Below are 27,331 nucleotides of genomic sequence, written 5' to 3'. Positions count from 1 at the left end.
ATAGGTAAAGCCTGCTGGGTACAGTGAGAAAAATCTCTTCCAAGGCAGAAATCAAGGCCAGGTTTCCAAACTTCCAGTCTGGAGTTTCCATTTGTGAGACGGGCTGCTTTCTGAACCTGGGGCCAAGCCGGTCAGCATGTCCCACGTGAGGCGTCATCAACAGAGCATAAGAACAGAGCATAAACACAAGCCAGAGGTTTCCACTGCCACCAAAATGACTGTCTTGCTGGTCGGAACTGGCCCCATGCCTCTCTTCCTGTTTTTCTCTCAAAGTGTGTTTTTATAGTTGTTATCTCCACCGGCAGAGGGGACGGAGCTGCCTGGTGGCAGATTGATACATTTCAGTGACATCAATTGTATGCAGTTGGGAAATCTTGTATGTGGCCATTTTATCCACCTAAACTCGGCCTTATAATATCTTTCCGAAGGCACGGGTGGGGTGAGGAGGAGCGATGGGGAATTATGACCTGGAAGCAGAGGGCATGGGGCAGGGCAGTGAGGTCCAGTTATGAGTCACAGAGGGGACAGGGGCTGAGCTCATAGGCAGGAAGACCCAAGCTGGGCTGTACCCCAAGGCCAACAGGACACCCCCATCTTTCTAGGAGAAAGAAAGAGCGGGTGAGAGGGTCAAGAAGAGCTCTAGATTTTTCTAGTGATAGGATTTCCCCCCTTGAATCCCATAGGAGGAATTGGCAGCATGTTTTATGAGTTCTCCCTGAAGCCCAGGGAAGAACGCGACCTGATGTTCTGCTCACTTCCTCCTTGTCCCTGAGGCCCATCCCTCAATGTGGGACGAGGACACTCTTGCCAGGTCCTACAATGGCAGGAACCAACCATATGGAGAACAAGACCTGATTGGTGCCAGGCACACGGGAAGAAAATTGCACTGACTCAGTGTGTCAGAAGAGAGGTGGGCAGGTGGGAGTGGGGGTAGGATGAACACAGCTTCCATGAAACAGTCCCAACTGTCCCCTGCTCTTTCTGGAAACTTCTTGGAACCCAAATCGAAAATGAGGGGAGAAGAAGGTAGAGGACAGAATAATCACAGTAACAACAGTGCCAATATTTATTGGGCCCATAATAAAAGTGTGTTAAGTAATTAACATGAGTTACTACATTTAACCCTAACAATCCTATGAAGTTCTATTATTGTCTCATTTTTTGATGAGGAAATTGATCCCACAGCTGGAATAATTAAGGTTCATGTTCCTGCTGCATGTTTGAAAAATGCCCCAGAGGCCTCCAGGACACAAGTTAACTGTCACTCTAGCCAATTAGAAAAGGCCAGCCGGCATATCTGGAAAATGCCAATCCATGTGGCAAAATGGGGGCTTGATATCCTGCTATTGAGAGCTTCTGTGACAGCGTCAGGAAGGGGAGATGACACGGCCCTGAGGGGCCCCTGGACACCCTTTGGTGCTGAGCCACGAGCGGAGTCATTCACCTTTCCAAGCAGTATGGAAAGGTCACTACCTAACTGGAGGGCAACCTATGTGCCTTTGGTCCTTCACCGTCTTAAATGTTACCATACTGAGGTCTGACAATGAAGTCTGCGAACTTATGCTAGAAAAAGTGCTGCATACCTCATTACTGAATATCACTACGGTCACCTTCGAAGTACTCCCCTTGGGAAGCTATGCACCGACACCAGCACCTAGTCCACCCTTCAAAGAAATGTCGGAGCTCTTTTTTTGGAATGGCATCAGAGCTGTCGTCGTATTACCCTTGATGTCCTGAATGTCATCAAAATATCTTCCTTTCAATATTTACTTTATCTTCGGGTAAAGAAAGAAGTCACTGGGGGCCAGATCAAGTGAGTAGGGAGGGTGTTCCAATAACAGTTATTTGTTTACTGGCTAAAAATTCCCTCACAGACAATGCCTGTGAGCTGGTGCATTGTCGTGATGCAAGAGCAATGAATTGTTGGCGAAAAGTTCGGGTCGTTTTCATCAACTTTTTCACGCAGCCTTTTCAGCACTTCCAAATAGTCAACTTGGTTAACTGACCAGTTGGTACAAATTCTTAATGAATAATGCCTCTGATATCAAAAACGTTTAGAACATTGTTGCAACAAATTTGCGAACTGATTGTCAGACCTCATATAGCACATGGCCCAACCACATCCTTGAAAGTACTGTCATGCCTACTGTGTATGTCTCACGACAAATGAATAGCATGAGGCTTCTGTGGTTAAGCCATTCCCAATGGTCAAAGGGCTGGCAAGGCCAGGAGTCAAGTCCATGCCTAACTGACTGCCCTAGTCATCATGGGCTGCTCTGGTCAGCCTCAGTCTTAGGTTTAAATCGTCTTAGGTGCTATGGGCTTTGACTCACACCTTCTTTCCAAGCCCCTGACCCAGCAGGGGCCACCCCCCTCGTAAATGTCCTCCATGCAGGGTCTTCCAGCCCTCTGCCCATCTCATCTCAGAGGGCTCAGTGAGGAAGAGGCTCTCTGGCCCTCCCATCCTCCCCAGACACACACACACACACACACACACACACACACACACACACTCCAGGCCTCCCCAGACCAGCCAATAGAAATGAACCAAGGTTCATTTTGCACTTAGCCTCCAGCCCAAGTTCTGAACAGAGTAAACCTTCCCATGTTTTGCTTAGTTCCAACTCCACCTGCTAGGCATTAGTTCAGCCTTAGAAAGGAATAACAACACAATGGGTAGCAGCAGCCTTTGCAAAGAAAGGCTTAGAGAGAAAACACCACATCAATTTATCCCTCTTCGCTTTTCAACTAGAGGAAGGAGGGACAAACCGATACTGAACCACCGCTCCCATGGTCCTGGGACTCAGCAGCCTCCCTTTGTGCAGATGGGCTGGCCTGCAGCAGAGCACGGGAAACAGACATGTCCCCAGCTGCTGGGCATCAGGTGGGCGAGTCCTGCTCACAGTCCTTCTGTGGCCAGCGCCCTCTGCCACACAAAGGGGTACCCCTGGCAGTTGGCAAAAGAAATGGACACACTCTGCATTTAACCGGCAATTCTTACAGAAAGGTTTCAAAGCAGTTCACTCTTACCATCTCTTTTCATGTTACCAAGGGTGACACAGTTAACCCAATTCCTATTTGCACATGCAAAATTGGATTCCTCTGGAATTCAATGAGTTGAAATGAGCCATCCTAGAACTTGAGGACACAGTACAGTCATGGGCCCCTACGTCCCCAAACACACCCTTCCGCACTGCATCCTACTGCCCGAAAGATAGGAGATGAGAATGCCTTCATGGGTAAGAGTTCTCTCATTTGCACGAAGTCCCCTTGTGTCCACAAATGGGGTCCAGACACTGGAGCTTACTCTGCTCAAAGGCATGAGCTCAGAAGCAGAGGCTCTGGAGACCTGGGCCTCTGCCTTTTTCTCTCAGATGGATGGGTAGAAAGATGGGCAGGGGCAGCAGCAGCACAAGTGAGGGCAGCATGGCCTGTGGTCAGTGGAAGGTCATGGAACAACATCAATGAAAGGAAGTGGGCTTTTAGGAGCTGGTAGCCGAACATGCACTGAGAACCTGCTGTGTGCTAAGCTCCAGGATACAAAGATGAAGAGGACATGGTCCCTACCCTGAGGATCCCTACCCTGAGAGCGCCTCGTACATACAACAAGGAGCAGGGGGTGACAAGTGGCAGGGATGGGGAGCAGGAGGAGTCCAGAATTCCAAGGCCGAGAATTCACCACACAAGGTTTACTTGGCCAGGTAATAATCCACAGCCACAAAGAAATGAATTTATTTGTATACATCTGAACCTATGTTTACTCGTGGTCTTATGAGGCAAATAGATAAAAAACAGACCCGTGGACCTCTAACTATACCCTGTCTGATATGCAAAATAATGTAATTCTTGATTAAAAACCAGTAAGACTAGAGGGGAGGTAAGAATGCGTAGGGGGAGCATATGGGAATCTCAGGGCAATGAAACTGCTCTGTATGATGCTATATTGGTGGGTACCTGTTACCACACATTTGTCAAAACCCACAGAATGTACAACACAGGAGTGAGCCCTGGGGTCAACTATGATTCCGTGTGAATCAATGCAGGTTCATTGACTGCAACAAATGTCCCACTGTGATGGGGAACATAACAATGAGGGAGGGCTATGGATGTGTGGGGGCAAGAGGTATACGTGAAATCTCTGTACCTTCCACTCAGTTTTGCTGTGAACCTAAAACTGCTCTACAAAATAGTCTATTTTAAAAAAATCCAATCACACCACTGAAATGGAATATTTACAGGTGTCTTAGTCCATGCCAGTTATTGGAACAAAATACTATAGACAGGGTGGCTTATAAATAACAGGAATTTACTTCTCCCAGTCCTAGAGTCTAAGAAGTCCGGGATGAAGGTGCTGGCCGCTTCAGTGTCTGGTGAGGGTCTGAATCCTGTTCACAGACAGCCACCTTTTCACTGTCTTCACATGGCTGAAGGGCTGAGGGGGCTCTCTGGGATCTATTTTACAAACACACTAATCCCACTCATGAGGGTTCCAGCCTCATGACCTGTTCACCTCCTAACTGTCATCAGAGGTTAGATTTCAACATATGAGAGGGGAGAGGGAACACAAACAGTCGACGGCAACAGAAGTCCTGGGCATCCAGCCAGCCTCCTCGCCCTGAGCACTCTCTCTGGCACAGGGCTCTCTCCATGGCAGCAATCAAACCTGTGCTCTCGCCTGGACGGAGACTCACACGTGCCAAAATGGGACGTTTCACAGCATGCCAGGCATTTGAGCCTCCATCCCCATCTTCTGGGGTCCAAGATATAAAGAGATGTACACTTAGAAGCCAAAATTTCTTGATTGGATAGCTGTATCCCCTCTGCCCACCCCTGCCAACACTATTCTGAGATGGCAATTAAATGGATCAAAATGTACTTTGAGGATTTACCAAATTATAGAGCTCCCATTCACCTGCTGGCCACCTCTCACTCTGTGCCAGGCTCTTTGCGTGAATGTCTCATTTTAATCTCAAAATAGTCCTGTGAAAACAGATCGTTATCCCAGTTTTAAAGAAAAGCTGGAGGATCAGAGAAGTTGAATGACTTGCCTACTGTCACAGAATTCATTTGGAGAGATACTAGGATTCAACCATGGGTCTACCCCAGTCCAACGTGCGAGACAGTCTCCACCACTCCTAAGTGTCCACAAGAGAGCAAGTGGTGCCTTCTATGTTTTTCCTTGGCATCCCGAAATGCCTGTCGATACCAGCGCTGATACAGCTTCTCAAAGGAAGAGAGTAAACTCAGCGGCCCGTAAGGTAGCTGACTGCAGTGCTCACTATGACAGCACCTGACACTAATGCCCTCAGACAGGTGTCTCCAGTAAGCATGCAATGCCAGCCGCAAGAGAAGCATATTTGCAACATGAATTGCCTAGAGGGGGAAGAAATGACCTTCCCCAGAGGCTTTCAATTAGTGTTTCTCATGACACAAAATCCAAGCCCTCACAGGACATTTCCAATAAGGCTTTAGAAGCAGTTTTCAAACACTAAGAAGACTTATTGCCTGACTCCTTCAGCCATATTAATATTTCGTCATTGACATATTAAGTTCTCATTATTCATGAAAAGAATTGGATTTAAAAGATAGGAGTCCTTTTCATTAATAGCTCATGACCTAATTATAGACAGATACTCATAAAAGACACACCCGGAGTAAATGTGGGTTTCATCTTCCTTAGGACAATAGGACAGAGGAAGGGACTCCGCCTGGGCGCGTGTGTGAGTGGGTGAGGGCTGGAGTGACTCAACGTATGGTCCAGAAAAGAAAAGCTATTTTCCCCTCTTGCTGTTCCATTTATATATATATGTGTGTGTGTATATATATTTATATATGTGTGTATATATGTGTATGTGTATATATGTGTATATATATGTGTGTGTGTGTATACATATATACATATATATATGTGTGTGTGTATATATATATATATATATATATATATATATATATGTATGAAGCTGGAGAATCAGAGAAGTCGAATGACTTGCCTACTGTCACAGAATTCATTTGGAGCGATACTAGGATTCAACCATGGGGTCTGCCCCAGTCCAACGTGCGAGACAGTCTCCACCGCTCCTAAGTTTCCACGAGAGCAACTACATATGTATATATAGAGAGAATTATTAGAATTTAGAATTATATTAGAATTTAGAGATCAAAAGCTTTCAAATGAAAACTGTTGCCACGCAGCAGCCTACCCGTCTGTCTCCTTGTTCTTGCCCCCAAAGAAAGGAGAGTCTGTGAGACGGATCCTTTCAGGGACTTTGCTTCACCTTTGTGCTTGCACCTATGTCTCCCTGTTTGGCCCCAGAAAGATGGCTGGTCAGCCGATGATGAGTAAGATTCCCCATGGGGGGGGGGCAACTCAAGCCAGGTGCAGTTGAGTGGGGACCAACAGGAGAACTCACGGGGTTCGTAGAGGTGGGCACAGCCCCCCACCTTCCCCCGGCTAAGGAGAGCCTCAGCCTCTGTGGCTGCATTCCTCCCCACAAACCTGCAGGGGAAGTGATTCAATGATGCGCTCTCCATCTATTCACATGCATAAAGGTTTTGTCCCTTGGGGAAGGACATACATCCTGAGACTTAGGGTTCAGCTGCCTGCAGGCAAGGGTGATTGGCTTGAATCAGTTTCCTATTATGATGTATAGGATTCACAGATCTTGAGATTGACAAGCTTTATCTCCTTTACTTCCCCACCTAACTAATACAAGCTAATGCATAGGCCCAATTCAGGGTGTCCAGTCCTTGAGACTGGGGGTCCCTTGGCCCTGCTTATAATCTAGTATCGGCTACTGTCTTTTCTTAACCCTGCGCTGCCTTCCTCGTTCCCCACAACTCTCGTCGAGTGGGACACAACAGAAAATGTTTACGGAAAGGTAATAAACAATGCCACTTCTACTTGTTACCACTTCAACTTGAATTATTCTCTGAGATCAGCAGCGATCAGCTTCCACTGTCTAGCAGAGTCTTGGGTTACATGACACAGGTCAGCAAACACTGGTGGGCAGAAGAAATCTGTAGGGCTTGGGGAATGAGACACTGAGAAAGAGATAGGGTGCGAAGCCATTGGGCATCAGATACCAGTTCAATAGGGGGTCCACCAGGAGAACCCAGAGAGGAAAACACACAGAAAGACAAACAGACAGATATGCAGACAACACAGAGACACCAACCTTGGCCCAGGCACAACTACAACCATTTCCCAGAAAACTGAGAAATTGCTACCTCTCTCCAGCCACAGGATAATAAAAAAAGGACCCTCTTCTCAAAGTAAATCAACAGAAATAACTTTAAAAGCACGTACAGAGTAACCATCTGATGCAGTGTGAGAAGGTGCTGCCCTCACTTTTCACCTATGTATGTATGTATCTGTGCACGTACTCGTAGGTACTGTGTGCTGGTTCACTTCCTTTGACTTTTGTTATGACCATTTTGCTTTGACAAAGGCGTACACACTTTTGGAACCCTATGCTAGTTCCTACTAATATTTTAAACAGTTTTATCATTGAAATGATGATAATTGTATTTAAAGTCAAAACAGTATCACTAGGCCATGTGCTAATGGAGCTGTGGGTGAGTGTTTGTTTTCCTAGAAAATTATGCTGTGATGTTACATAAAGCAGTTGAACTAGATGACTTCTTAGCTCCCTTCTAGGCCTGACATTCTTTCTCCTGTGTCTGTGCAAAGTAAATGGACTGGCCTTGGGTGCACTCTGGGGACAATGGCCTTCGAACATGCTGGCAGCATCCAGGTTTGCTTAGGCCCCCAAGGAAAGCATGGCTCTAGCAGGTGTCACAGCTGATTTAGCTGAAAGATGAGAACCAGTCAGGGGAACTGAAGCTTGACAGTGTTCCCGAGGGTCTAATGAGAGCCAGAGCAGTGTGAGGAAGACAGGAGGTGATCTCCTCAGGTCCACTACTCACAGGCAGAGCTTGTGGTAACAACCGCGACCAATGCCCAGTAATGCCCCCGCCTGCCTGCAAAGCCACAGTGCATGCTGAGAAAGGTAAGAGCTAAAGCTGCCAGTCCAAGGGACATGGTGCAGAAGCGAAGGGCCTCCAGGGAGGGGTATGGGAAGAAGGAAGCAGCAAGGCAAAGACACTTTTCCCCTTCCCAAGAGACATTTGCATGAGCTAAGATGTCCACAGGGAGAGCTCAGATGGTGGCAGATTTTCTTCTTCCAAGACAAAAAGGAGAGACACGATCATCATTTCCTATTTAACACCGCAGCTTGATGGCCAGAGATCTTACAAACCTCTCCTGCCTTCCTGCAAAGCCCCTGCAAGGACAGTCACCACATTCAGCCTCCCCATCCACATGGGGACAGTGAAACATGGAGAAAGAATGAAGAAAGCAACAACAGGAGACTTTGGGAACAAAAGTCAGAACTTCTATTTTATTTTTCTTTATTTTATTTCTTTAATTAAAGCTTATTGGGGTGACAATTGTTAATGAAGTCACATAGGCTTCAGGTGTACCATTCTGTTTTCTAGCCTGCAACACTCGGATGCTTAATTTCATTTCCTTCTAGTACTGGAGCACGTTTCCATAGTAACTGTCTGGGAATTCGGTGCGTTGTGAGGCCAGGAGGAGGCTAGCTGGAGGGCCTTCCCCTTTGGGAACAGAGAAGACCCTTGGTGGAGGACAAGACTTCATTTTGATGCCCTCCCTTTCCATCTTGGTATGTATGTACTGAAGTACTCTGGAAAGGCTCCGGAATTGAACATCATTATGCAAGAAAAGAAATAAAATTAAGGAAGAAATGAGACCACTCAGTGAGTTCTCTTCAACAAACCAGGATGAGAACTTTCTCCTGCTGACTTCTGACTTTTTGTCATAGACGCTGTAACTGACAGCATCTGTGACACAAATCATAGGACTCCTGCACTATTTACAAAGCTCTGATTTTGTTTACTCCCAAGTTCTGTACCACAATGAACTGTTATCCACTTTGATGATATAGAAACTGATTCATGGCGAAACCACATGATTAGCAATGAGTTAAAACTGAAAGTGACCTAAAATGAAGCCAAATCTATTACTACCGTCATGTTACAACATGGGTGAATGCTAAAGACATCATGCTAAGTGAAACAAGGCAGGCACAGAAGGACAAATACGCATGATTCCACTTAGGTAGATATCTAAAATAGTCAAACTCAGAAGCAAAAAGTAGAATTGTGGATGCCAAGGTCTGGAAGAAGGGGAATGGGGAGTTGCTATTCGATGAGTCCAGAGTTTCAGTCATGCAAAGTGAAAAGTTATGAGAGATCTGCTGTATGACAACGTGCATACAGTTAACAATACTGTAGTGTTGTAACAATACATAAAATTTTGTTAAGAGGGTGGATTTCATGTTATGCGGTTTGTCTTTGTTTTTGTTTTTTGTCACAATAAAAACACTGTGATAAATGTTTTATCACACAGCATCTATAGCTATGAGTAGCTTAACAGTCATGTCTCTGATCCTTCCTAGTGCTGTTGCAAGGAAGAGTTTGAAGACTTTTTAACTTATACCACAAAGGGAAATGTCTCCAGCCATAGCTTTATAAGGAGATACCAAACATGGGCAAAAGACATGAACAGACATTTCACCAAAGAAGCCATACAGACAGTAGCCATGCTCCACAAAATGGAAGAAAATGATGCAAATCATATATCTGATAAGGGCCTAGTATCCAAAATATATAAGAAATGATTACAACTCAACAATAGAAAGACAACCTAATTAAAAACTGGGCAAAAGACATGAAGAGCCATTTCTCCAAAGAAGACACACAAATGACCAGTAAGTCCATGAGAAGATGCTCACTATCATTAGCTATCAGGGAAATGCAAATCCAAACCATAACATGATAGCACTTCATTTCCACTAGGATGGTTAGAATCAATAAGACAGAAAATAACAAGTACTGGCAAAGACGTGAAGAAATTGGAACCCTTATACATTGCTGGTGGGAATATAAAATAGGGCAGCTGCTTGCTTGGAAAAACAGTTTGGCAGCTCCTTAAAAAGCTAAACATAGAGTTACCACATGAACCCCAACAATTCAACTCCAAGAGAAATGAAAACATCCACACAAAAACTTATACATGAATACTTATAGCAGCATTATTTATAACAGGCAAAAGTGAAAACAACCTAAATGTCCATTAACAAATGAATCGATAAGCAAAATGTGGTCTATCCATGCAATGGAATATTACTCAGCCATAATGCATGAAGTACCAATTCATATTAAAACAGGGATGAACCTTGAAAACATGCTAGGTGAAAGTAACCAGACACAAAAAGCCACATAATATAAGATTTCATTTATAAGAAATGTTCGGAATCGGCAAATCCACTAGGTTGCCAGGGGCTGGGGAGAGGGCAGGACTGTGAGTGACTAATAATTGGTGCTTTTTCTTTTGGTGGGGAGGGATGAAAATACTTTGGAAATAGATAATGATGCACATCTGTGAATATACCGAACACCACTGAATTGTGTACTTTAAAATGTATGTGAATCATATCTCAATGAAAAAAATTTTAAACCACAATGGGATAGCACTACATGCCTACCAGAATGGCTAAAATGAAAAATAGTGATAATACCAAATGCTGGCCAGCAATGCAGAAAACTGGATCACTCATGCATTGTTGGTGGAAATGTAAATGATTTAGCCACTTTGGGAAATAGTTTGGAAGCTTCTTTTAAAATGAAAAATGGACTTACTATACGACTCAGCAATGACACTTTGGGCATTTACTGCAGAGAAATGAAAACTTATGTCCACACAAAAATAATGCATGAATATGCAGAGTAGCTTTATTCATAATAGCTAATAACTAGAAACTACCCTAAGTCCTTCAGTGAGTGAATGGCTTAACAAATGATGGTACATCCATAACAGGAAATATTACACAGCAGTAAGAAGAAATACAACTACTTGGATCCTCCTCAGGGAAATTATCCCGAGTGAAGAAGACAGTCTTAAAAAGTTACATACTATAAGGTTCTACTCATATACTTGAAATAACAAAATTCTAGAGAGAGAGAACAGGGTAGTGGCTGCCAGGGTTTAGGAATGGGCCTGGGAGACAGTGTGGCTACGAAGGGGTAGCACGAGGGAGTTTGGGGTGAGGGAAAGTACTGTCTGTTGACTGTGGTGGTAGTGACAGGAAGCTACACATGTGACCAACTTGCCTAAAGTGACACACACGCACACAAAGCAGTGCGTGTATAACTGGTGACATCTGAATCAGCTCTGTGGACTTCATCAATGTCATTACCTGGGCCGGTTACCGTCCTATAGTTACACAGTATGCTCACTGTAGGCGACAGTGGGGGATGGGTACCAACGACCGCTCACCATTTCTTTGTAGCTGCCTGTGAATCTATATTTATTCCAAAATAAGAAGTTTTTAAAATGTAACTATATAGTGATAGCATTAGTCAATGTTGAAGAGTATTGACTGTGTTTCAATAAAACTCAAAAGTAAAGAAGAAATGACAGCTGTCATCGTACAGCCCCAAACATCACCTCTCGTGTAGGAGGAAGTCCCCCTCTTACTGTGAATGCCCATATTGGAAAACAGGTCAGGAACCTCCAGTGTGGACCCATCACTTGTGTGTCCTCATTTCCCTTCACTCCCCGGCACGCAGCTCTAGTGTCCCTAATGCACCGTCATTCTCGTCTCTGGGCCTTCGTTCTTGCTCTGCTGTCCTCCACCTTCCCATGTCCTTCCCATCTCATAAGGCCCAGCAGCAGGATCCATCTTTCCAGGTGGGCTAATTATATCTCTCCGAGTAGATACCAGAGTTCAGACACCAGGTCATCTTCTCCTAATTCTCCACAATACAGGACACAGCGCTAAGAACGTGGGGGCGCTCAGAAATCCTTCCTGATGGAATAGAAGATTGTCTGCCTCCAGATCTTTTATTCTCACTCTTGTGAGATATGTAATGAAGGAGAGTGGTACATGTGCAGGTGTAAGAGCCACGACATAATGTTTCACACGTAACCGGTACTTTGTCCTTTTAAATATCATATCTCGGTTGTTTTTTCTTATGAGAGAGCTATGAGTAAAACATAGTAGATGTAATTAGACCCATTTTTCAGGGAAAGAAACTGAGTCAGAGCGGTTCAGTAAAATCCGTAGTCATGGTTAGTACTGAGTCATGGTTAGAACCCAAGACTCAGTCTAAGGCCCTATCGAGATGCAAATTGCCACTTTATAACTTTATTTTTAAGGTTAATTATCAGTTAATTTAGATTTAAATCTTCCCAGAAGGAAGTATAACATTTTGCAACACAAAATGTAGTGTTTAGCCAATACTTTGGGGGAGGCGGAGGCCCTGTAGGAAAAGGACCCAGAATAAATGTCTTTAGAAAGTGGGGATAGAGGAGTGGATTGTGATCAAGGACAAACTGGGAGAACACAGGGAGCGTCCACTTCCAAATGTAGTGGAATCCACTCAGTTCTCCCAGCACCAACACTACGTCCTCCACCAAGCCTCCCTTACTCAGATCCTACCACTCCATTCAATGGCTTCCCAAGGCACAAAGTCCTAAACTCCTTACACTTACTTAAAAGGCTCTGAAAGATCTGGTTCCTGCTCACCTCTCCAAACTCATCCGGTCCCATTTTTCCCCACCAACAATGCTACACACATCCTTCTCCACCCTTCAGGCATGCCAAACAGGCTCTGCCTTGGCCATTATCACCAACTTTTTCTTCTACCTGGAATGCTTTTCCGCCTGACTTTGTTTGGCTGGCCCTGTGCCATTCAGATTTCAGTGTGTTAGCCCCTCAACCTATAGTAGTTAATCAGTTCCCCTCTATCATATAACCTTCTTTTAATTCTTTGCCAAACACCTATTGCGATGTGACGTTTTTCTCACTGACTGATGTACTCGTATTGATGGATGTGTCGACTGTCTCTCCCTCATCCCACTGCAGTGTAAGCTCCAGGAGGAACGCAAGAGCTTTTCTCTCATTCTCTTTTGTATTCCCAGTGCCTGGCACACAGTAGGAGTTCAGTAAATATGTTTAGAATAAAAAGTATGAATGGGAGGAAGGGGGATGGCAGGGGTGGAAGGAAAGAGGAAGGAAGGGAGAGAGAAAGAGAGGGGCGAAAAGGGAAGAGAGGGAAGGGAGGGAAGGGGAGAAAGACAGAAAGAAAGGAAGGGAGGAAGGAAGGGAATGGAGGGAAGAGAGAAAAGGGGACAAAAAGAGAGAAAGGGAGGAAGGAAGGAAGGGAGGGAGGAAAGAAGGGAGAAAGGAAGAGAGGAAAAAAGGAAGGAAAGAAGGCCTTCACCCTACCTACTGCACAGTTCTGGCTCTCTCTGGCCAAATGAATGGCCTGGTGGTAACAATCTGAAAATAGGGCAATAGCCTTCACCTAAGGGGTAAGTGAGCTGCATGATCCTAGTTATATCAAAAGCACTTTCAGAACAGTATATTATGGGTCCCCTTATAAGGTCCAGATCAAGCCCCCCCCCCTTCTCTGAGATCTTCCTGGACCACTCAAGGCCTCTCTGACACCTCCTTCCTCAGACTTTCTGCAGCTTTATTGCCCACACCACTCGTGTGATATTTAATAATCCCCTTATTCACAATGGTATGAGTACCTACTATGTGAGGGGACCGTGCTAGATTGGGAACACAACAATGAATAAGAAGGAGTTCATATGGAATTTACACCCTGGTTGGGGGACATAGATATTAAACCAATCTTTGCACAAATCATTACTAATTATTTTTGTGATAAGTGCCACAGAGAAAAGTAAGTGTGTGCTCCCAGCATAATTGGAGGACAAAACCAGACCAGCTGGAGAAAGGAAGGAAAGCAGGTAGGAAGTGGGTGGAAGAAGTAAAAGTTACTCTGTGAGCAGAAAGTCTGTCCAGTATGGAAGGCAGCAGACCAGTGAGCAGGCAAAATGGAGAACAAAATGGCATGGCCCTGAAGTCAGGAGACCATGGCTTCCCTTCTAGCGGTCACTGCCTGCCTACATTCCACTGGACTTACCAGGCCTCCGTTGACTCAACTACATATAAAGAACAGAATCAATGTTTAGTGTTAAAAAAAAAAACCCAGAGAACTAAAATATAACCACTTGATTTCTCAGAGGTGAAACAATTTAATTTCGATGAACGAAAAATGTATTGAGCATGCACTAATTATGAGCACAAAGATCCATAAAGGTGAATGGATTTGCTTAAGATTAATGTGTGAGTGAAAGCAGTCCAGAGTAGAATCCAGATCTGCTGAATCTCAGCTCTGGATTCTTTCCAAAGGTATCCACAGCCCTCCACAATCTGATCCAACCCTCACTGTGCAATTTCCCGCTATTTTCAATGCTAGAAGCCCAACAGCAGAAGTCATTCCAAGCTCATCGTTTACTCCAGGTCTTCTGAAATTCTGAGCCTCATGGGAAGGTCACACATGCCCCCTGCACAGCTCAGGCTGTACAACGGCCTCCATCCCTGAGCACTTGGCTCACATAACAGCCCCTCCTCTACCATTCTCTCATCCCCGAGTGGGTCTGCTTCAGTGGTTCAGAGTCTGCATATTTCTGGGGGATCCCAGCATCCTTTCGTGGGGGTCCATGAGTCAAAACTATTTTCAGAATAACACTACGACCTCTTTTCCACTGCATTTCCATTTGCATTGTTGGTGCCAACTCAAAGGTGAGTAAAACTAGTGACACCTGGCACAGTGACACCAAATTATACTCAAGTCATGTTCTGCAGTGCTTGTGTGGGCAGAAAAGGAAAAGGCAGTTCAACTGAAGAATGTCCCTGATGAAGCAGTAAAAGTCGTTAAATAAATCCTAACCCTTGGGTACCCGTGGTTTGAACACTCTGTAAAGGAATGCGAAGCACACATAAAGCACGTCGGCTGCTTATCAAAGCACAATGGTCGAGTCAAGGAAAAGCACTGTGAGACTGAGTTCTGAGCTGAACTAGTGGCTTTCTTTGTGAAACACTATTTTTACTTGAAAGAATGAATGACAGGTAAACTACAGTCATTCAGATTTGTGTGTTTGATTGACATTTTCTTGAACATGGATAAAATGAGCCTGTCATGTCAAGGAAAACAACTAATAGTACTTGTTTCCAGTGGTAAAATTCAAGCTTTCAAGCAAAAATTAGAATTTTAGAAAACTTTCCACTGTGTGCTTGACATTTTTCCCAATGCTTAAAGACGTTCTTGATTAGATCGACAGTCTATTAATGAATAGGATTTTTAAATACTGCATAATTAAAAGTCTCAGCATATGCAGGATCTGTATAACTCTGCATTTCCCAAATGGTCAAATCATTATGTTACAAAATCATGCATGGGAAAAATAATCCATTCCAAGTGCAAGGGTCTGATGGATTTTCATGTAAGAATACAAAAAAGTTCATTGATGAGGTTTCAGATTCTGCACTGCAACTAACTTTTAAGAAACTATCACCTTTTGGAATTTTGATGTGGTTATCAAAGAAGAAAACAGGAAAAGAGACATTCAAATACCTGTTAAACTGAAGTTATGCTCCTCTACCCCGAAGGGGTCTCTTTGTTCTTCAACAAATAATCTGGTGAACTAGACTTTCTCAGCAAACTTCCAGTGATATTTTAAACCAAATACTTCTAGGGCTTTATGGAAGATCTGAATAAATTGAGTTCCGATTTTCTTGATCCATTTGGGGCTCAAACCTCACTGTAAAAACTACAGATCATTTTTGCTTTTGATAACCAGAAATGAAATACTGTCCTTTTTCTCCCTGTAGTAGGTGCTGCCCAAACTTGACCAGGTGTTCTCAATGGGCCTAGTCAAAAGGAAACACCAGCCTCCGGGGCCGCTCAAGAAGAAGGAACCTGAACACAATCTATGACTCCTACTGATTACAATTGAAACCTCTGCACATAATACAAAAAGAAACTATCTCGGGGACTCTGAAAACTCAACAACTACAAGCAAAGGGACCTGAATCAAAGGGGATTATGGAATTGAATTATGGAGTTACGCAGAAAACTGTGGGAGATACCTTTATTCCTATCCAGGAGAACCAGAAAGGGGGCCCCAGTGTACGGAGAGTATGGAGGCAGTCCTTGGTTGTCTTCCTTTTTTCTTCTCTTTTTTCTCACCCAGCCTTGTCCTAAGGCCAACCCTAGTTTCAATCTGCACTGCCACAGTGGCACAGGCAAGAAAGAGATAACCTGAATAGTTCTATCTACTAAAGAAATTGAATTGTTTGCAGAATTGATCTTATATGTATAAAACCCTAAAAATTACACACATACACACACACACACACACAAACCTGTTAGAAATAAAAAATGAGTTCAGCAAAGTTGCAGGATACAAAATCAATATACAAAAATCAGTTGCATTTCTATATGCTAACAACGATCTATCAGAAAGAGAAAATAAGAAAGTAATCCTATTTAAAATTGCATCAAAAAGAATATAATGCCCAGGAATAAATTTCACAAAGGAGATGAAAGACACATACATTGAAAATTGTAAGACCTTGATGAAAGAAATTTAAGAAGACAAAAATAAATGAAAAATATTCCACACTCAGGGATTAGAAGAATTAACATTGTTAAAATGCCCATACTACGCAAAGCAATCTAGAGATTCAATGCAATCCGTATCAAACTTCCAATGGAGTTTTTCACAAAAATAGAACAAGCAATCCTAAAAAAAAGAACAAAAGACCCCGAATAACCAAAGCAACCTTAAAAATTAGAATAAAACAGAGGCATCATGCTTCCTCTATATTACAAAGCTACAGTAATTAAAAGAACATGGTATTGGCATAAAAAGAGACACACAGAACAATGGAAGAGGAAAGAGAGCCCGGAATTAAAACCACATATATGTGGCAAATTAATTTACAACAAAGTAGTCAAAAATATACAATGGGGAAAAAACAGTCTCTTCAACAAATGGTGTTGGGAAAACTGAACAGCCACTTGCAAAAGAATGACACTGGACCACTATCTTACATCATACACACACACAAAATCAACTCCAAATAGATTAAAGACTTCAACATAAGACCTGAAACCATAAAGTTCCTAGAAAATATCTGAGAGTGAGCTCCTTGACATCAGTCTTGACAATAATTTTTTTTATTTGACACCAAATGCAAAATCAATAAAAGCAAAAATAAACAAGTGGGCTACATCAAACTAAAATGCTGCTGTGCAGCAAAGGAAACCATCAGCAAATGAAAAGGCAACCTACAAGCCAAGATGAGAAAAAAATATTTGCAAATCGTGTATCTGGTAATGGGTTAATATCCAAAATATAAGAAACTCATATAACTCAATAGCAAAAAAAAAACACCCCAAAAAACACCAATTTAAAAATGGGCAGATCCGAATAGACATTTTTCCAAAGAAGATATACAGATAATCATCAGGGAAATGCACACCAAAACCACAATGAGATATCACCTCACACCTATTAAGATGCCTATTATCCAAAAACTAAAAGATAACATGGGGAGGCAAAGATGTGGAGAAAAGGGAACCCTTGTACACTGTTGATGGGAATGTAAATTGGTATAGCCACTATGGAAAACAGTATGGAGTGCCTCAAACAAAATTAAAAGGAAAACCATAAGATCTAGCAATCCCTCTTCTGGGTACATATCCAGAGGAAATGAAATCAGTACCTTGAACAGATATCTGCCCTCCCACGTTCATTGCATCATTATTCACAATAGCCAAGATATGGAAAAAACCTAAGTTTCCATTGACAGATAAAGAAATCGTGGTATATAGACACAATGAAATATAATTCAGCCTTTTCAAAGAAGATCCTTCCATTTATAACATGGATGGACCTTTAGAGCATTATGCTAAGTGAAAGAAATCAGAAAAAGACAAATACCACATGATCTCACTTGTATGTGGAATCTTAAAAAAAAGACACCACCATACACCCATTAGAATGTGTGTTTGTGTCTGTGTGTGTGTGTGTGTGTGTGTGTGTGTTTACCTAGTACTAAATACTGATCAGGAGGCAGAACTGGAGCTGTCGTACATTGCTAATGTGGATGCAAAATGGTACAGCCAGTCTCAAAACCAGTTTTGCATAAAGTTCAACATGCACTTACCTTACAATTCAGCAAACCTACCCTAGGTATTTACCCGAGAAGCCAAAATTTATGTTCACACAAAAACCTATACATGCATGTTTATAGAAGCTCCAGGAGCCTAAAGCTAGAAACAACCTAAATATCTCTCAGCTGGTGAATAGATAAATAAAACTGTGGTACACCCCTATCATGGAATATGTATTGTCAATTAAAGGGTATGAACTACTGACACACATGACATGGATGAATCACAAGCACATTCTGTTAAGTTTTTTAAAAAAAGCCAAACTGAAAAATGCAACATACTTTATGATTGATTCCATTCATACGACATTCTGGAAAATGCAAAACGTCATTCAGAACAAATGTATGGTTCCCGGGAGTTGCGGTTGGGGACGATCTGACTATAAAAGAGCTAGAACACACGAGGTTTTCTGCAGTGATGGAATTTCTGTGTTGCGGTTGTAGTTGTGATCATACAACTACATACCTCTGTTAAAACTCATAACTGTCCATGAAAAAGAGTGAATTTTACCGTCTGTGGATTTTCAATATTAATTTAGAAAATGAGAGGGGAAGGCGAGGAGGTAGGAAAAGGACAAGAAGCCCTTTGCTTAGGCCTCAGAGATCTCCAGATGAGAGATTGTTCATTTTACAAATGTGTAACATACCATAAAACATGCACCAGATACACAACAGTAAACAAAGCAGACATCCCAGCCCTTGAGTAGTTTAGTCTACTTGGATAGACAGTGTCTGAAGAGTGGGAAAACAAGGACCAAGACGGTTTGAACAGGATGGCTGCCATCTTTAAAGATAACAAAACCCCTCCGTCTCCAGTTCTGCCCCCTTCACCGGCAACCTTACATGTATTAAACCATTCACAGCCAAACTGCATGACAAAGTTGTCCACCCTCACTGTCTCCATGTCCTCTTGTCCACCCACACTCCTCACACCCTCACAATCTCCTCCCTCACTATATGGAAGTTGTCCTCGTTCAGGCCACCAAAGTTGAGTGACTTCTGAACAGCTTTTGGCTCTGTCCATCACTCATTCTCCTGGAAACATGCTGTGCCGTGGACTCTCCTAGTTTTCTTCTACCTCTGTCTGCTCCATCTTGACCAAAAATAGCATTCCACGAGTCTCAGCCCAACCCAAGGTCCTCTGCTCTTCTTTCTCTATGCCCTCTCCCTTGGAAATCTCATTCAGATCCAATTTCAATTGACATCTAATTATTGTTCAGACCCAAAGGTATATTTTCCTCTCAGAGTTCTAAACTTATAAATCCAACTGTCTACCTATTCAAGGTCTCATGTGGATGGCTCGAAGACACCACAACTCAGTATGTCCAACAGTAGTCTCATGAGTTCCCCTACCAAACCTGTCCTATTCACATTTCTCAGTGTTGGTCCTGGCATGCAGTGTACATGCCAGAAACACAGGAGTTCTCTTTGACCACACCACCTTCTTTACCACCCAAATCTAAACCGTCATTAACACCTCCTGATTTTATTTGCTAAGTATTTCTCAACTTTGCCTACTTCACGCCATCCCCACGCCTCCGCCATAGTCCAGCATCAATCTGATAGCTTTATAACAACCCACACCTGCTCTCACCACATCACTTAGATCCTCTCCAATCCAGCTCCTTTTTTCAAAATGTAAATCTGATCCTATCCCTCCTTGTTTTCAAAACGTTAAAGGTTTCCCATTACTGTGAGGACAAAGCCCAAATTTTCTTCAGGATCTATCAGTCCCTGTATGTTCTGGTCCTGCCTAATGCTCTCGCCTCATCCTTCTCACTCACTCCCTTTGCTCCAGCCACAGGGCCTTCCTTTCATTTCCTCAACAGCACTGTGTACCTTGCTACCACAGGGCCTTTGCACAGACTGTCCTTCTCTGGATTGCTCTCATCTCCCCATGAAGCCTCTTCATCCAGCAGATCTTAGCCCCAGTATCAATGCAACACAGAAGGCTTTCTTTACCCCTAAGACTACTAAGACTCTAATTATTTCCTTTCTTTCCTTTGGAGCATTTTTTCCCATTTGGAATTATAAAGTCATTAATGTGGTCTTTTGATCATGTCAATCACCAACACTAGGACTATAAGCTTTAAGAGATCAGGGACTTTGTATTTTGCTAAACATTGAAACTCTAGTGTCTAACATAGTAGCTGCCTCACAGTAGTTACTCAGTAAATATATGCTCAAGACTGAATTCAACAATCCCACAAAATGAGGTATATATAATGTCGTACGTGTTCACACTCTTTGTAATAGCAATGTATTGGAAACAACCTAACTACCTATCAATAGGGGACTTGATTAAATATATAGTGACACATCCATACAATGGAATATTATGCAGCTATTCATGACAACTTTGTATCCATTGATATGGAAAAATCTTCAAGACATCCTTGTGAATAAAGCAAGGCAATAAAAGTATGCATAGTGTGCTGCCATTTGTGTCAAAGAAGAGGGTAAATAATACGTTTGTATTATTTGTTGGATGAAAGTACTCACTGAATGTTTATAAGAAACTAACAATGGCAAGTACCTGTTTGGAGAGTGGGTGAGAACTTGGTGGATAGGTGTCAGAGGTGGGAGAGAAACTGCATTCACTACCACTTTATACTTCCAGATATGGGAACCCATGGGAATACGTTATCTGTTTATAACTCAGTAGACACATTTTTCAGTGCCCCCTGCATGGAACACAATAAATTCCACTGAATGAATGAAAGCACACATGATGGCTTGCCCATCATCTGTTCCCATCTCTAACACATATCCCCATCACCTCCATTGCCACCACTTGGCCCCCATCCCTGGGAAGTAGCAGGGAGCTCTTTAAATTGAAAAAACTATGTCATTTTTAAAGTCATACTTTCAAATGATCAATTTACAGTAATACACCCTTGCATAACCCTTTATAGTTTATGAAGTAATTTCAAATATGCTCTAATTAGTTAGGTCCTTAACAACAACCTTAGATAGTTTATGTTATCTTTAGCCCCATTTTATAGATGAGAAAACTGATGCTGTGAGAAATTAAGGGCCCTGCCCAAGGTCATTCCTGTGGAAATGGCGGAGCCAATCTAGACTTTAGGATTACAAGTTTATATTCCTTCTAAAGCTGCTTCAAGAATAACTCCCATCATCCTTCCCAAGTCCAAAACCGGGGGGGAAAAAAAAGATGGCAGAAGGACTTTCACAAACTTTATTTCAATCCCATGACATTCTGTGACAGACTGATACGAGCATAGGTCAGTCGGGGTGTTGGTCCTAGGGGAAAATATCCAACTTCTGTTTTGACGGTTACACTCACCCAGCAGGATAGAAAAGAAGGAAGAAAAACGTTGCTGGCTGGTGTGGAGAGAATCGTTCCTGTAAATCTGGTGGATGCTCCAAACTTGCCAGAGGCATCCCCGAAGGGCCTGTTAACACCATGACACTGAACCAGAGCAGTACTGAACACTTAGCAACATTGCTGACCTCCTGGCAACATTTGAAAGCAAGATTGTGTTTCTGCTCTCTAAGGCATGTGTCGGACATCTGAAGATGGAACTAGAGAGTAGGAGGATTTTGCTGCTGAGGACATGGTGAGCGGGGAGAATGTCAGCCTTGGTGTGCATTGCGGACATTTCCTTGCATAAGATTTTCTTCCTTTTCCATTTCTTAACCTCCGAATTGACTCTAGAGTTCCAGATTCATGGGGTCCTCCAAGACCAAGTGAGAACCATCAGTGAAGAGAATGAAATACGCCTCTCACCACCACAGTCCAGAGCCACTATTCACACTGACCGGAAGCTGAGAGCCACAGAATAAACAGTGTGAAGTGCAAGAACTCACCAATCTTGTCCTCTAAGATATGGCATGTGAGTGATACAGGAGAAGCGTGTAGCAGCAATGTCCGGGGCCATTTATAATGGTCTCAGAACATGCGAAGGATTCGTGTGTTCTGATTTTTCAAAGCATCCTCATACCTATTCCTCCTGCAATAAAAAGGTGACCAGAGCACCTTTTCTGATCACTCCCATGATGACGACTACCATAGGAAAAATATAGACTGCTTCTGATATAACAGGATGTACTTATCTGAGTAGGATACACAATGTGATACACCCCATCCCACAGAAAATGTGGAGAATTTTTAGCTTTTTTCCCCCCAAAGAAAGGAACGAGTAATTGTCAATAATTCTTCATCTACCCCTAAGATTGTCAATTCACAACCACTTTAATCACTCCAGAGTACATAAAAATTTCTCAAGGAGCACCATAAAATGTAAATCATAAAACTGACTCAAAAAGCAATTTAATTTTAAACTCTATGCAAGCTAACTAATTTAACGTAGAGCTAATGCGCTACCTTTCAAATTGGGCAAGGGATTAAAAATGGAAGTGTTGAAAAGCGCAAGGTACATCAGATCTAACTTCTAAATCTGGCAACACAGGAGCTCAGCAGTCTGGAACAATGATTTTCCTCCCTAAAGCTCCTGATGCTTCCTCAGAGCTGCATAGCACACTCTCCCTTTGGTATCTAAGCGGCCAGGGTGATTAGAGGGAAAGGGAAAGAATTCTCCCAATGAACATCTGACCACCAGAAACAGGACTGTTTTCACACTGAAACAATTCTCCATGGTCCCATTGTTCTGTTCTGTTTGTCAAATGATGGAAAATCTAATTCCAGGAAAATGCTTAATGGCATCATTATGTGACCGTAGGGCTAATAAGTTATGTAGCTGAAGAGTTTGGAGGCTAAGCTACTAAGATATTTTTGGAATATCTGATCTCTTGATATAAATATATTGTTACCCAGGATCTAGGAGTTTACGTAAAGTTCCCACAAAATGGAGAACCAAAGGGCAGAGGCTAAAAGGATTTCATTTGGAACACGCTAAGATATGACTCGGGCTGGGGACACCCAGGCTTACACTTGCCAGATCCTGTTCCGTACGGAGTGGGGGCTGGTGCAGATCCGTGGGGGAAGCGCTTGGGACTGTGTTGGGAGCAAACTATAGGACAAATGTTCCGAAAATGCTGGCAAACCATGGAGGAGGGGTTAGAGGACTCTAGATTGCTGTCAATGGGTAGGCCTAAGGCGGGAACCTCTTGATAAAATGTGAAGGAAATAAGAATGAACCATTTTCCTTAGTCAGACGTACTTGTCCATCATGCAAACAGTTTTTGGGCAAGAGCATGAAGAAGGCCTCCAGGTGCCTGGGAGGCCTGGGCAGAAGATAAGGAAGTTTGGAAGAACTTCGCAGCTCTCTTAGGCCAACCCACCAGACAAGAGAAGGGCATTCGGCCCAAACCCATCACATAAGGGTGGAAGGAAGCCGCCCTACACATGCAATTGTTCATTAACCCACAAAGGAGTCATTGTTGCACGAGATAGCCATATCTACGCAGCAGAACTCTCTCAGCAGTCTGTCACATTGCCCTAAAAATGTCTCAGACAAGGGACCGGGAGTGCTGGAACACCACCTGGATGCCCTGGTCCCACCGTCATCCCATCTCCACTGTGGCAATGCCACTGCTTTGGAAAAGTAACTTTCCTCAAAATTTCCCCCAACTCTGGCATCTGCCACAGAACGCAAGATCCCTTTTACATTTTAGTCCCCCCAAATAATATCGACCCTCACATTCCACAACCAGCTTGGCCACCCTGTACTTCTACGTCTTAACAACCATATTTACGAATCATGGAAGTGTTAACTCTGATAATGTTTTCCACTTCATTTCCTTGAGGACATTTTCTCTCCTTTTAGAAAATGTCTTAGAGCACCCTGCTATCAATCGCAACGATACTCACGATGTATCACGTGGGTACAACACTGACTCTGGCAAGCACTATGCTAAGGGCTTTACATGTTTACATATTTTGCACAGTGAGGTCACACTGCATCAGCTCTCTAATGTAGAAGCTACTGTTGTCTCCATTATACAGAAGAAACAGAAGCACAGTGTGCCAACCTTCATCTCGTCCTTTCTCTTAGTGAGGAACCCTTTGCCAAATAGGAAGGCCCTGGGAATCCAAAGTTTACGAGCAGTGTTTTTCAACTGCTGGCAGGGAGGGAGAAGGAAGGTTAAGACTCTTTGTTCTGGGCTTTTGGAAGAGTATTCTTGACACTTTGGTCACAAAACTCATACAACAGAATAGGTAGCTATTCTATTATTTTGCTGCTGCACAGGGAACAGCCAATTCTTACCCTGTTATCTTCCTGGATCTCCCAGTCACTGGAGAAAGTTGCCAGTTGCTGCCCTTGGGAACAGTTTGAAAACTGGAAAAGGCTGGAAAACATCCTTCTGTTCTCTTGAGTGTCTGGAAAGATGGCATCTTGGAAATTGACTCCATGAGGCAAAAGGTTATAATTTTCATCCATCCTAATGGGAAAGAGAAAAACAAAGCAGGGATGTACACTGGTCGGTCACCTATAGGGTGTACCATCTTTAATCAAGAGTCAGAGAAGACTGAGACAATCTTGCCAGTTACACAACAATGTCTCACGTGTCTGTCATCAGAGTTACTGTTTCTAATTGTTTTTCTGCTTCACACTATGTGCCTCTATCCTTAAGGTTTTCAAAGTGATGACTGGGTAAAAAGGGGGAAAGTTTGTGCTTGCATATTTGTCTATTTGTATATCTCCCAAGAGGACTTCCTTCTCATAGAGAGTGTTTCTAGCTTCTTGGTGAAAGAAGACCATTTGTAATGACCTGGATTCAAATCCTGCCCTTGCTACTTACCTTCGATCTGACATGAAATGGATTTTTTTTTAATTCTCTAAGTTTCAGTATTCCAATCTGTAAAAAGAGGATAAAGACGCCTGACTTCTTGGTGGCAGTATAAGGCTTGCATTAGAAAATGTACATAAATAAAGTATTTGGCACAGAGTGAGTGCAGTATAAATGTTAGTTAACATTTTTATAGTGCCTAAATAATCTGTTGGAAACAAAGAAGTCATGAAAAGGAAAAGGAGAGATGGACGTTAAACTCCAGCTCACCAGGGAGCTCCTGTGACACTGACCAGAATCCATTTCAGTGGGTCCCCGAAAAACAGAGGAGGGATGATTTGTATGCAGCTTTAACGCACTGAAGAACACAGGCCTGTGAAATGGAAATCTGTCAGACTACTGTTTGACTACTGTTTGACTCTGTATTTCTGCCCTAACTTTTTATAAATATGTCACAGCAAAAGATGAAAGAGTTGGCTGACCACCACAGAGCCAGTGGACAAAACTGTATTTCATGATAAAGTCAGGAAAAAAAACATCAACAATGTCTACATAAGCACTCTCGCTCTTTTTTCTTTGGAAAATAAAGTTTCATTGTTGAATAGTTTTATAGCTGGGTTCTCAGTGTTTATCCTAAACAAAAACATGAGAAATCTGAGTCAAGTTTCTCTGTAAGAGAAAGGTACAGTCTCAGACCTTGCTAATTTTATTTAGAAACTACACTTTCCCAGAAATGAAAAAAATTCAACTGAAGCTAGCTAAACCCCTCAAGCCAAAACAAAGCACATCATGCATTCTAAACTTAGATATTCTGGCTTCAGTATGGAAAACGTGTTGCCATGGGCTTATGGACGCCCACTGGGGAACTTACTGCTTTCTTTCTCAGATACATGTGAAATCTCAAGTGCTCAAAGCAAATCTGCAGACCCAGGTCACAGTCATTCAAATATCCTTATTGCGACTTTACCCACTGGGCAGACTGGAACTATTACTAATCACAGCTTGGATTAATTCACTATCTGGATATAGATGTGAGATTCCATTCTGATGTTTCTTGTAGTTGCTATGGTATCACTCTCCTATTTCAATTGCAGACAACCAATGCATTTAGGCTTCCACCTGCTGCTGTTTTACACTTCAGTAGAACACAATGACTGAATTTTTATGCACATACATTCCATCATGACCACAGGCTAACTTTCATGGAACGTCACACAACTCCAGGAGTCTCCAATCAGAGAGGTCCTCCTGCCTGATTCACCTCTGTCCTCTTGGAAGCAGTGACACCCAAGGTTTTACACTGAGGAGGAACCTCCCCCCACACAGCCCATCCCAACTCAAATCTTGGCTATTTTAAATAGCCTGCCATTGAGGTCTGTTGGCAGCTGATATGAGTGAAACAAGAGGACAGCTGGGCTGCATTCCATGCCATTCACATCCTGGCATTTAAGCAGGTGGGCAGGAGACCTGCATCGGTGTCTGCCTGACTTTCTGTGTTTGAGTCTCCACCAGCCTTGCTTCTCACATGACTAAGGGGAGGACAGCGAGGTTCTTGAGGTCAGTAACTTGCTCAAAATCAGTTAGGAAGGAGCAGAACCAGAATCCCAACAGTGTGACTTCAAATGTTTTTTGTTGTTTTGTTTTGTTTTTTTCTCTCCATCCAAGCTACTCCCACTGAATCCAGTTTTTTATAAAAAGGCAAAAAAGAAGTTCAATCAAATGGAGTGTTGGAAACAACCTTGAGCGTTTGCCTGAAACACTCTTCTTTGATGAAGCACAGAAATCCTCCGTGTTTTCTCACCACCCTTAGCCAGAGGTACCCGGACCTTGGTGGAGATGTCGGACGTACCTCGCAGGCGAGAATTTTCTAAAATGGCACAGACAGGATTCCCTGGGAGTCCCGACCTGGCTCCAGATCACGGTGACTTTGGGCGGTCACACAGATAGGTGGAGGAGGTGGTATGGGCATGAGGTGCGCGGCTCACCTGAGGAAGAAGAAATAGGAGTAATCCTGGACCACGGCGTGGGAGTGACAGGAGAAGTAGCCCAGGCCCGTGAGGTTGAGCCTGGAGCCGGCGGGGACCTCGAGCATGCTGCCCCACGCCTGGTCGCACAGCATCTCGATCTCGGCGGAGTAGAAGAGCCCCGCCTGGCCGGCGTCGTACTGCCAGGGCAGGTAGTTGTAGAGGCCCTGAGCCTCCTGGTGCAGCGCCAGCACCCTGGCGTACACGATGATCTCGGCCAGCTCGGCGCGGCAGCCCTCGCTCAGGGGCCTCCACTCGGACGGCAGCTGGCAGCCGGCGGCAGGCGCGAGCCCGCGGGCCAGGCAGAGCGCGGCGAGCAGCAGCGGGCGCAGCATGCCGGCGCGGGGCGGGCGGCCGGGCGGCCGGGGGCGCTGCGCTGCGGGGCGCTAGCCAGGGCGCATGGCCGGGCCTCCCGGGGCACGCAGGGATGAGCCGGGGCGGGGGGGGGGGGCGCCGCGGGCGCGGGAGGGGGCG

General features: G+C 43.6%; 1 protein-coding gene across 1 annotated transcript in view; it reads right to left on the bottom strand.

Moving 5' to 3' along the window:
- Positions 1–27,331, bottom strand: part of CCDC3 (coiled-coil domain containing 3) — a 77,546-nt gene extending 50,215 nt beyond the window's left edge. Inside the window, exons 1-2 of the mRNA XM_081046641.1 lie at positions 26,819–27,331; positions 24,311–24,485 (exon numbers count right to left, since the gene is read on the bottom strand). Coding sequence (XP_080902767.1) covers positions 24,311–24,485; positions 26,819–27,192 — 549 coding nt within the window. The 5' untranslated portion in view covers positions 27,193–27,331. The remainder of the gene's footprint in view (positions 1–24,310; positions 24,486–26,818) is intronic.

This window comes from Rhinolophus hipposideros, assembly GCF_964194185.1.
Source record: "Rhinolophus hipposideros genome assembly, chromosome: 1".
Taxonomy (NCBI): Eukaryota; Metazoa; Chordata; class Mammalia; order Chiroptera; family Rhinolophidae; genus Rhinolophus; species Rhinolophus hipposideros.
The sequence above is the reverse complement of the archived record's forward strand: the minus strand, read 5'-3'. Positions and strand labels throughout refer to the sequence as shown.